Source organism: Oncorhynchus mykiss, chromosome 13 (genome assembly GCF_013265735.2).
Source record: "Oncorhynchus mykiss isolate Arlee chromosome 13, USDA_OmykA_1.1, whole genome shotgun sequence".
NCBI lineage: Eukaryota > Metazoa > Chordata > Actinopteri > Salmoniformes > Salmonidae > Oncorhynchus > Oncorhynchus mykiss.
In genome coordinates, this window is record NC_048577.1 from 30093076 (window position 1) to 30105093 (window position 12018).

Genomic DNA, 12018 nt, shown 5'->3' on the forward strand with positions numbered 1-12018 from the left:
AGTTGGCAAATATATGAATAGTAAAATAAAGTACAGATATCCCAGATATTTTTACTTAACTTGGCATGTCAGTCTTTTTGGGTAGGACTCTACAAGCTTGACACACCTGTATTTGGGGAGTTTCTCCCATTCTTCTCTGCAGATCCTCTCAAGCTCTGTAAGGTTGGATGGGGAGCGTCGCTGCACAGCTATTCTCAGGTCTCTTCAGAGATGTTCGAGCGGGTTGAATTCCGGGCTATGGCTGGGCCATTCAAGAACATTCAGAGACTAGTCCCGAAGCCGCTCATGTGTTGTCTTGGCTTTGTGCTTAGCGTTGTTGTCCTGTTGGAAGGTGAACCTTTGCCCCAGTCTGAGGTCCTGAGCGATCTGGAGCCGGTTTTCATCAAGGATCTCTCTGTACTTTGCTCCTTTCATCTTTCCCTTTATCCTGACAAGTTTCCCAGTCTCTGCTGCTGAATACACTTGGCATTCCGGCCAAAGAGTTCAATCTGGTTTTATCAGACCAGAGAATCTTGTTTCTCATCGTCAGAGTGCTTTAGGTGCCTTTTGGCAAACTCCAAGCAAACTGTCATGTGCCTTTTTACTGAGGAGTGGCTTCTCTTCTGGCCACTCTGCCATAAAGGCCTGATTGGTAGAGTGCTGCAGAGATGGTTGTCCTTCTGGAATGTTCTCCCATCTCCACAGAGGAACTCTGGAGCTCTGGCAGAGTGACCATGAGGGTTCTTGGTCACCTCACTGACCAAGGCCCTTCTACCCGGATTGCTCAGTTTGGCCTGGCGGCCAACTCTAGGAAGAGTGTTGGTGGTTCCAAACTTCTTCTATTTAAGAATGATTGAGGCCACTGTGTTCTTTGGGACCTTCAATGCTGCAGAAATGTTTTGGTACCCTTCCCTAGATCGGTTTCTCGACACAGTCCTGTCTCGGAACTCTACAGACAATTCCTTTGACCTCATGGCTTGGTATTGCTCTGACATGCACTGTCAACTGAGAGACCTTATATAGACAGGTGTGCGCCTTTCCAAATCATGTCCAATTAATTGAATGTACCACAGGTGGACTTAAATCTAGTTGTAGAAACATCTCAAGAATGATCAATGGAAACATGATGCACCTGAGCTCAATTTCAAGTCTCATAACAAAGGGTCTGAATACTAATGTAAGTAAGGTATTTCTGTTTTTTATTTGTAATACATTTGCTAACACTTCTAAAAACCTGCTTTCGCTTTGTCATTATAGGGTATTGTGTGTAGATTGATGAACTATTTTTATGTAATCCATTTTAGAATAAGGCTGTAACGTAACAAAATGTGTAAAAAGTCAAGGGGTCTGAATACTTTTTGTGTGTGTGTGGTGTGTGTATGTGTGTGTGTGTGAGAGAGCGAGACCATTTGCTCACACACATATAACATGCACACACATTTCTACTGACTCTACACAACTCAGAAGTTTAGACACACCTACTCATTCAAGGGTTTTTCTTTATTTTTACTATTTTCTACATTGTAGAATAGTAGTGAAGACATCAAAACTATGAAATTACACATGGAATCATGTAGTAACCTAAAAAGTGTTAAACAAATGAAAATATATTTGAGATTCTTTAAAGTAGCCACCCTTTGCTTTGCACTCTTGGCATTCTCTCAACCAGTTTTATGAGGAATGCTTTTCCAACAGTCTTGGAGTTCCCACATACGCTGAGCGCTTGTTGGCTGCTTTTCCTTCACTCTGCGGTCCAACTCATCCCAAACAATCTCAATTTGGTTGAGGTCAGGTGATTGGAGGCCAGTACATCTGATGCATTACTCTCCTTCTTGGTCAAATAGTCCTTACACAGCCTTGAGGTGTGTTGGGTCATTGTCCTGCTGAAAAACAAATGATAGCGTTTTGATGTTGGTGTGCTGTGCCTTTTTTTTCTCCACACATAGTGTTGTGTGTTCCTTACAAACAACTCAACTGTAGTTTAATCTGTCCACATAATATTTTGCCAGTAGCACTCTGGAACATCCAGGTGCTCTTTTGCGAATTTCAGACGTGCAGCAATGTTGTTTTTTGGACAGCAGTGACTTCTTCCGTGTTGTCCTCCCATAAACACCATTCTTGTTTAGTGTTTTACGTATTCTAGACTCGTCAACAGAGATGTTAGCATCTTCCAGAGATTTCTGTAAGTCTTTAGCTGACACTCTAGGATTCTTCTTAACCTCATTGAGAATTCTGCACTGGGCTCTTGCACTCATCATTTCAGGACGGCCACTCCTAGGGAGAGTAGCAACAGTGCTGACCTTTCTCCATTTATAGACAATTTCACTTAATGTGGACTGATGAACATCAAGACTGTTAGAGATACTTTTGTAACCCTTTCCAGATTTATGCAAGTCAACCATTCTTAATCTTAGGTCTTCTGAGATCTCTTTTGTTCGAGGCCTGGTTCACATCAGGCAATGCTTCTTGTGAATAGCAAACTCAAATGTTTTGAGCGTTTTTTTTTTATAGGGAAAGGCAGCTCTAACCAACAACTCCACTCTCGTCTCGTTGATTGGAATCCACGTTAGCTGACTCCTGACTCCAAAAGTCATTAGCCTTGGGGTTCACATACTTTTTCCAACCTACACGTTTAAAACCAGATATAAAGTATGTAGAAAAGATAATGGAGCTGTATATTTTTTTAATTAGATCATCTTTGAGAACTAACAACCACCAGAATAACTGTCTAAAATGCATTTTGTTAGAAAGTTTGAGTTACTCAGATAGTATAAGAACACAGCATGGACCACGGCAAAATGTGTAGAATTGCAGGAAATTGGCAATAAAACTGTCATTATCTCTCTGCCCCATTGCAAAATGTGTAGAATTGCAGGAAATTGGCAATAAAACTGTCATTATCTCTCTGCCCCATTGCAAAATGCGTAGAATTGCAGGAAGATAACTTTTTAAAGTAACTACCCAGTGAAAATCAAACCTTTATAAGTTCATATTCTGTTATGTCATACCCAGATAATGTGGTTGACTTGTCCTATACTTGTATTTGTGGTCAAAGCCACTGCAGTGTGTATGTTGGTGGTGGGGAGGGCAGGCGGGTGATCTATTTTTAAGCGTGTGTGGTGGAGTGGCAGCTGTGTGCGTCAGAGCAGCGTCTGTTTCCTGGCTGAAATAGTTTCAGGCCGATTGTTTGTAAATCCGCACTGAGGCAGCTATTGTCCAACCCCAGCCAGACCCCGGTGAAAGGGCTTGGACAGATCCAACATGTGAACCACTAGCTAACGGTCCTGTTCACCCGCATAACCACAGTATCAGCACTCCTAATATACACACAGACCTGGGTCATGTTCACTCTGGAATGTTTTCTTCTGTTTGGTGCCTAATAAACATGACATAGGTTGGCATATCTTAGACTGTTAACTTAATAGTTATAAGACATATAGCTAGCAAACAGTAGCGAATTTCATACAAGTCACCACCGCAAAGTCATGAAAGAACAATAGCTACTTGCACACTGCTGTTCCCACATGCTTCAAGAGGGCCACCATTGTTCCTGTTCCCAAGAAAGCTAAGGTAACTGAGCCAAACGACTACCGCCCCGTAGCACTCACTTCCGTCATCATGAAGTGCTTTGAGAGACTAGTTAAGGACCATATCACCTCCACCCTACCTGACACCCTAGACCCACTCCAATTTGCTTACCGCCCCAATAGGTTCACAGACGACGCAATCGCAACCACACTGCACACTGCCCTAACCCATCTGGACAAGAGGAATACCTATGTGAGAATGCTGTTCATCGACGACAGCTCAGCATTTAACACCATAGTACCCTTAAACTTGTCATCAAGCTCGAGACCCTGGGTCTCGACCCCGCCCTGTGCAACTGGGGACTGGACTTCCTGACGGGCCGTCCCCAGGTGGTGAGGGTAGGTAACAACATCTCCACCCCACTGATCCTCAACACTGGGGCCCCACAAGGGTGCGTTCTGAGCCCTCTCCTGTACTCCCTGTTCACCCACGACTGCGTGGCCATGCACGCCTCCAACTCAATCATCAAGTTTGCAGACGACACTAATGTGGTAGGCTTGATTACCAACAACTACGAGACGGCCTACAGGGAGGAGGTGAGGGCCCTCAGACTGTGGTGTCAGGAAAATAACCTCACACTCAACATCAACAAAACAAAGGAGGTGATTGTGGACTTCAAGAAGCAGCAGAGGGAGCACCCCCCTATCCACATCGACGGGACAGTACTGGAGTGGGTAGTAAGTTTTAAGTTCCTCAGTGTACACATCACGGACAAACTGAATTGGTCCACCCACACAGACAGCGTTGTGAAGAAGGCGCAGCAGCGCCTCTTCAACCTCAGGAGGCTGAAGAAATTTGGCTTGTCACCAAAAGCACTCACAAACTTCTACAGATGCACAATCGAGAGCATCCTGTCGGGCTGTATCACCGCCTGGTACGGCAACTGTTCCGTCCACAACCATAAGGCTCTCCAGAGGGTAGTGAGGTCTGCACAACGCATCACCGGGGGCAAACTACCTGCCTTCCAGGACACTTACACCACCCGATGTCACAGGAAGGCCATAAAAATCAGCAAGGACAATAACCACCCGAGCCACTGCCTGTTCACCTCGCTATTATCCAGAAGGCGAGGTCAGTACAGGTGCGTCAAAGCAGGGACCGAGAGACTGAAAAACAGCTTTTATCTCAAGGCCATCAGACTGTTAAACAGCCACCACTAACATTGCGCGGCTGCTGCCAACATACTGACTCAACTCCAGACACTTTAATAATGGAAATTGATGTATAAAATGTATCACTAGCCACTTTAAACAATGCCACTTAATATAATGTTTACATACCCTACATTACTCATATATGTATATACTGTACTCTGTACCATCTACTGCATCTTGCCTATGCCGTTCTGTACCATCACTCATTCATATATCTTTATGTACATATTCTTTATCCCTTTACACTTGTGTGTATAAGGTAGTAGTTGTGGAATTGTTAGGTTAAATTACTCGTTGGTTATTACTGCGTTGTCGGAACTAGAAGCACACGCATTTCGCTACACTCGCATTAACATCTGCTAACATGTGTATGTGACAAATAAATTTGATTTGATTAACAAAAGGCTGACAATTCCCTTGTTTTTCCTTCTTGCAGATCCAAATTTCGTCCGAACATTTCTAACCACCTACAGGTCCTTCTGTAAACCTCAGGAGCTGCTAGGTCTTCTTATGGAGAGGTGAGTATGTTGATGCCATTCTAGGATTGGGATCCACTGTTATTATTCTATGAACCGCCTTTGTGTCTAATATTGTATCATATTTTTCCAAATCAGATACATTGCCTTTCACTTTGGCAAATGTTTTCAGTCAACAAGACATTCGTCTGTGCTTTGTTGACTCTGACCTTTGTCAGAACAAAGGCAGAGATGTATTCATCATGGACAATATATTCCCATATACATTTTTGAAACGAGGGCTGTTCCCGACTAAAATAATTATTGGTCAAGCGAGAGTCATCAGTTTTTTTAGACTAATCGATTGGTCAAAATTTTTAAAACGTATATTTTTCCATATAAAGACACACACCCTATGTGTTTTGATAAAATCAACTATGTAGCTTGTCTGATGATTTAAACACACTGTTTGATTAAATAATTAAGACACACATGACTCAAGAGGGAGCCAGAGATCAAGATGGCCTCCTCCTCCCGCTGCTCCTGGAGGAGGTTGCCGGAAGTTGCCGGTAGTTGCCGGTAATAGGCTACACAAGGGGTCGGCAACTTTTTCCATTTGGAGTGCCAATTTATGCCAGCTATTATTTTCAATTAACAGTTTAATTTCATTTATAATAAAGTCTTTGCATCTCAAAATCATTGTCATGTGGTTCATCTAAGTTATATCTAAATGAAAATAATAAACATCTAAAAGTAACTTTTGCCATTGCCAACTATGTAAAAAAAATAGTCTAAAGCCAACAAATAAAAACATTGCAGCCTGCAGGTAGAAAATATCCTGATTTAAAAAAAAATAATATCCTATAAATCACTTTAGCTACGCATAGCCTGTCTGCAACGAACTTGAAACATTGTATCAACTATGCTATCAACTGGATACACCTACGCTCTCGTGCTAGCAAACTTGCAACATTGTAATATTCTGGGCAAGTGAGCTTCCTGAGCCAGTGAGCTTGAGACACAGCTGTAGGGATAAGAAGTAATCAGGTATTTTATGACGTTTGCACTGGATCAGAGCATTACATTTTTCCCTTTCATGCTGAGTGCTTATTGAAAGGGAGAGAGATGGATTTTTTTTATATACATTGAGGAACCATTGTCATTCTCAATAAAAAACACACCTTTACTCACTGTTTGAGGTGAATGTGCGGGGGCACTGGTTAGTCAAGGTAATTGTGGTAAAAGTTAAAGTGACGATGCATAGATAATAACCAGAAAGTAACAGCAGTGTAACAGAGGGGGGGAGACTATGCAAATAGTTTGGGTAGCCATTTGATTAGCTGGTCAGGAGTCTTATGGCTTGGGGGTAGAAGCTGTTAAGAAGCCTCTTGGACCTAGACTTGGTGCGCCGGGACTGCTTTCCGTGCGGTAGCAGAAAGAACAGCCTATGACTAGGGTGGCTATAGTCTTTGATGATTTTTAGGGCCTTCCTCTGACACCGCCTGGTATAGAGGTCCTGGATGGCAGGAAGCTTGGGCCCAATGATGTACTGGGCCGTACGAACTACCCTCTGTAGTGCCTTGCGGTCGGAGGCCGAGCAGTTGCCATAACAGGCAGTGATGCAATCCGTGAGGATGCTCACGATGGTGCAGCTGTAGAACCTTTTGAGTATCTGAGGACCCATGGCAAATCTTTTCAGTCTCCTGAGGGGGAATAGGTTTTGTCGTGCCCTCTTCACGGCTGTATTGGTGTGCTTGGACCATGTTAGTTTGTTGCTGATGTGGACGCCAAGGAACTTGAAGCTCTCAACCTGCTCCACTACAGCCCCGTTGATGAGAATGTGGGTGTGCTCTGTCCTCATTTTCCTGTAGTCCACGATCATCTCCTTTGTCTTGATCACATTGAAGGAGAGGTTGTTGTCCTTGCACCACACGGTCAGGTCTCTGAACTCCTCCCTATAGGCTGTCTCGTCGTTGTCGGTGATCAGGCCTACCACTGTTGTCATCAACAAAATTAATGATGGTGTTGGAGTTGTGCCTGGCCGTGCAGTCATGAGTGAACAGGGAGTACAGGAGGGGACTGAGAATGCACCCCTGAGGGGCCCCCTTGTTGAGGATCTGAGTGGCGGATGTGTTGTTACCTACCCTTACCACCTGCGAGATGCCCCTCAGGAATTCCATTATCCAGTTTCAGAGGGAGGTGTTTAGTCCCAGGGTCCATAGCTTAGTGAGAACTTTGAGGGCACTATGTTGTTGAATGCTGAGCTTTATTCAATGAATAGCATTCTCTCATAGGTGTTCCTTTTGTCCAGGTGTGAAAGGGCAGTGAGGAGTGCAATAGAGATTGCATCATCTGTGGGTCTGTTGGTGCAGTATGCAAATTGGAGTGGGTCTAGGGTTTCTGGGATAATGGTGTTGATGTGAGCCATGACCAGCCTTGCAAAGCATTTCATGGCTACAGATGTCAGTGCTACAGGTCGGTAGTCATTTAGGCAGGTTACTTTAGTGTTCTTGGGCACAGGGATTATGGTGGTCTGCTTGAAACATGTTGGTATTACAGACTCAGACAGGTAGAGGTTGAAAATGTCAGTGAAGACACTTGCAAGTTTGTCAGTGCATGCTCGGAGTACACGTCCTGGTAATCCGCCTTGTGAATGTTGACTTATTTAAAGGTCTTACTCACATCGGCTGCGGAGAGTGTGAGATCACAGTCATCCGGAACAGCATGTTTCATGTTTCAGTGTTACTTGCCTCAAAGCGAGCATAGAAGTAATTTAGTTCCTCTGGTAGGCTTGTGTCACCCGTGCAGCTCTCGGCTGTGCTTCCCTTTGTAGTCTGTAATAGTTTGCAAGCCCTGCCACATCCAACGAGCATCGGAGCCTGTGTTGTACGATTCGATCTTAGTCCTGTATTGATGCTTCGCCTATTTGATGGTTCGTTGGAGTCACTTTGGGGAAGACGTCCTCAATGCACTTATTGCTAAAGCCAGTGACTGATGTGGTGTGCTCCTCAATGCCATCGGAAGAATCCCGGAACATATTCCAGTCTGGAACCTCTACTGTCTGGTTAAAGGTGTATCCGAGATTCCACACTGCTGTGTCTTCTCAGTTGTGATTTTGTTTTCTGGAACCTTCCAGGTTTGAAATTCCCGAGCCAAAGCCCACAGAGGCGGACCAGATGGCAATAGAGAATGGAGACCAACCTCTCAGCGCCGAACTCAAACGATTTCGCAAGGAGTTTGTCCAGCCAGTCCAACTCAGGTACCTCTGCACCCCTCCCCATTTACCACACCTAATTCCAGAGGTTGTGTTCATTAGGGATTATAACAGAAAACATTCAACAACAACAAAAAGTTATTCTTGGACAAGTCGAGGTAGCCCCTGTCTGTTTTCTTTCATTTTGGTGCCTAATGAACATGACCTAGGGGTCAACAGTACATCCTGGTTTTCTTGTGATACACTTGGAAGGTAGTCTGTCCTGATTAGCAGAGAAAGGTTTCAAACTTTTTTAATGCACGCTTTACTTTTTTTTTGTTATGCTCCATATACTGTGCTTTCGGGAAGTATTCAGATCCCTTCCCCTTTTCCACTTTTTGTTACGTTACAGCCTTATTCTAAAATATATATATGTTTTTTTATGTAAAAATCCTCATCAATTTACACATGATACCGCATAATGACAAGCGGGCAGATTTATTTGTTTTTTAGGTCAGGATTTGTAGTTAGCGCTCTCTTGCTGGTCTGTAACTGGTATCTTAACTGGTTTTGACCTACTCGCTCTTCCTGCAGGGTATTGAATGTATGTCGCCACTGGGTGGAGCACCACTTCTATGACTTTGAGCGGGACTGTCAGTTACTCAAGTGTCTGGAGGAGTTCATTGCATTGGTGCGAGGTATGTGTGGATAAATTGGGGCAAGGACTTTCTCTTCTTTTGTTGCATATCCTCTTTTTTTCTTATTTTCCTCTCGTCTCTTCCTCTCTCGTATCTCTCCTCTACTTCTCTTCTCTGAGTGACAATCTCCCTCTCTGTGACCCCTCCCAGGCAAGGCCATGAAGAAGTGGGTGGAGTCCATTACCAAGATCATCCAGAGGAAGAAGCAAGCACAGGCCAATGGGCCCAGCCACAACATTACCTTCGAGAGCTCGCCACCGCCCATCGAGTGGCACCTCAGCAAGTCGGGCCAGACAGACCAGTTTGACCTCATGACCCTCCACCCCATTGAGATCGCCCGGCAGCTCACACTGCTCGAGTCCGACTTCTACAGGTAGGCCTACAGTACCGTATTGCTGTCCATGGCAGTTTTTTTATTTTTAACTCCAGTCCTTTTTGTTCCAGTCCAGTACTAAAGCACCTCAATTTATCACTGGCTTGATGATTCCTTGGATCAGCTGTGTAAGTGGTGGACTAGAGCAAAAATGTGACTCACCACCTGGATTCGGTGCGATGTAGCAAAATTTGAAATGGTGTCTTTTACATTGGATAAAAGTATAGACTCAAAGATAGAAAATGGTTTATCATACTCTCTGCTTTGAAAGTTGATGAACTTGTAACACCACTTTTGAGAAAATGGCCCTTGAATGTTTTTGGACACCTACTTGGAGAGCTCTTCTTTGTCTACACCCATTTAGCATTGTTCACACCCTCTTAAGCCTTAACCCAACCCATCTCTTGAAGGATTAAATGTGAGGCCATGTGTTAAACAGAGTGAGTATTGTAGTAAACAACTGAGGATTTCAAGACAAAGAGTGCTAAAAGTAGTAGCCTACAATAAGGAAAAGCTCCAGCTAAAAATACACTATCTAGTCCTTGTCCTATATCCTAATTTGACTTTGGTGCAGGTCATGTTCTTCACATTACCGTCTCTGGTAAAAACACACTATTTCAAATAAAATCTATGTTTTTGTCACATGCACAGGATACAGAAGGTGTAAATGGTACAGTGAAATTGTTACTTGCATATTTGAATAGTAGCAATATCAAAAATAGAAAGGCCAGAATTCTGGAGTTTCCTCTTCACTATTGATGTTGAGACAGGTGTTTTGCAGGTACTATTTAATGAAGCTGCCAGTTGAGGACTTGTGAGGCGTCTGTTTCTCAAACTAGACACTAATGTACTTGTCCTTTTGCTCAGTTGTGCACCGGGGCCTCCCACTCCTCTTTCTATTGTGGTTAGAGACAGTCTGCGCTGTTCTGTGAAGGGAGTAGTACACAGCGTTGTATGAGATCTTCGGTTTCTTGGAAATTTCTCGCGTGGATTAGCCTTGATTTCTCAGAACAATAATAGACTGACAAGTTTCAGAAGAAAGGGCTTTGTTTCTACCCATTTTGAGCCTGTAATCGAACCCATAAATGCTGATGCTCCAGATACTCAAATAGTCTAAAGAAGGCCAGTTTTATTGCTTCTTTAATCAGAACAACAGTTTTCAGCTGTGCTAACATAATTGCAAAAGTGTTTTCTAATGAGCCTTTTAAAATGATAAACTTGGATTAGCTAACACAACCTGCCATTGGAACACAGTAGTGATGGTTACTGATAATGGGCCTCTGTACGTCTACGTAGATATTCCATAAAATAAAATGAGCTGTTTCCAGCTACAATAGTCAGTTACAACATTAACAATGTCTTCACTGTATTTCTGATCAATTTGATGTTATTTTAATGGACAAAAAAAATACGTTTTCATTCAAAAACAAGGAGATTTCTAAGTGACCCCAAACTTTTGAACGGTAGTATACTTACATACATACATACATACATGCATGCATGCATACAGTTAGTTGAAGTTGGAAGTTTACATACAGTTAGGTTGGAGTCATTAACTTGTTTTTCAACCACTCCACAAATTTCTTGTTAACAAACTATAGTTTTGGCAAGTAGGTTAGGACACCTACTTTGTGCATGACACAAGTAATTTTTACAGACAGATTATTTCACTTACAATTCACTGTATCAGTATTCCAGTGGGTCAGAAGTTTACATACACTATGTTGACTGTGCCTTTAAACAGCTTGGAAAATTCCAGAAAATGATGTCATGGTTTAGAAGCTTCTGATAGGCTAATTGACATAATTTGAGTCAATTGGAGGTGTACTTGTGGATATATTTCAAGTCCTACCTTCAAACTCGGTGCCTCTTTGCTTGACATCATGGGAAAATCAAAAGAAATCAGCCAAGACCTCTGAGGGAAAAAAAGTCTGGTTCATCCTTGGGAGCAATTTCCAAACGCCTGAAGGTACCACGTTCATCTCTACAAACAGTAGTTTGCAAGTATTAATACCATGGGACCACGTAGCCGTCATACCGCTCAGGGATGAGACGCATTCTGTCTCCTAGAGATGAACGTACTTTGGTGCGAAAAGTGCAAATCAATCCCACAACAACAGCAAAGGACCTTGTGAAGATGCTGGAGGAAGCAGGTACAAAAGTATCTATATCCACAGTAAAACGAGTCCTATATCGATACAACCTGAAAAGTCCGCTCAGCAAGGAAGAAGCCACTGTTCCAAAACCACCATAAAAAAGCCAGACTACGGTTTGCAACTGCACAAAGATGGTACTTTTTGGAGAAATGTTCTTTGGTCTGATGAAACAAAAATAGAACTGTTTGGCCATAATGACCATTGTTATGTTTGGAGGGAAAAGGGGGAGGCTTGCATGTCAAAGAATACCACCCCAACCGTGAAGCACGAGGTGGCAACATGGGGAGTGCTTTGCTGCAGGAGGGACTGGTGCACTTCACAAAATAGATGGCATCATGAGGTAGGAAAATTATGTGGATATGTTGAAGCAACATTTCAAGACCACAGTCAGGAAGTTAAAGTTGTGGCAAATGGCTTAAGGA

General features: G+C 43.2%; 1 protein-coding gene across 5 annotated transcripts in view; it reads left to right on the forward strand.

Moving 5' to 3' along the window:
* The window catches only part of LOC110486079 (son of sevenless homolog 1), an 81812-nt gene that overhangs the window by 52803 nt on the left and 16991 nt on the right, over positions 1–12018 (forward strand). For all 5 annotated transcript variants that reach the window (XM_036940731.1, XM_036940732.1, XM_036940733.1 and 2 more), the window contains 4 exons: positions 5158–5239; positions 8313–8435; positions 8964–9067; positions 9218–9440. In XM_036940731.1, coding sequence (XP_036796626.1) covers positions 5158–5239; positions 8313–8435; positions 8964–9067; positions 9218–9440 — 532 coding nt within the window. The remainder of the gene's footprint in view (positions 1–5157; positions 5240–8312; positions 8436–8963; positions 9068–9217; positions 9441–12018) is intronic.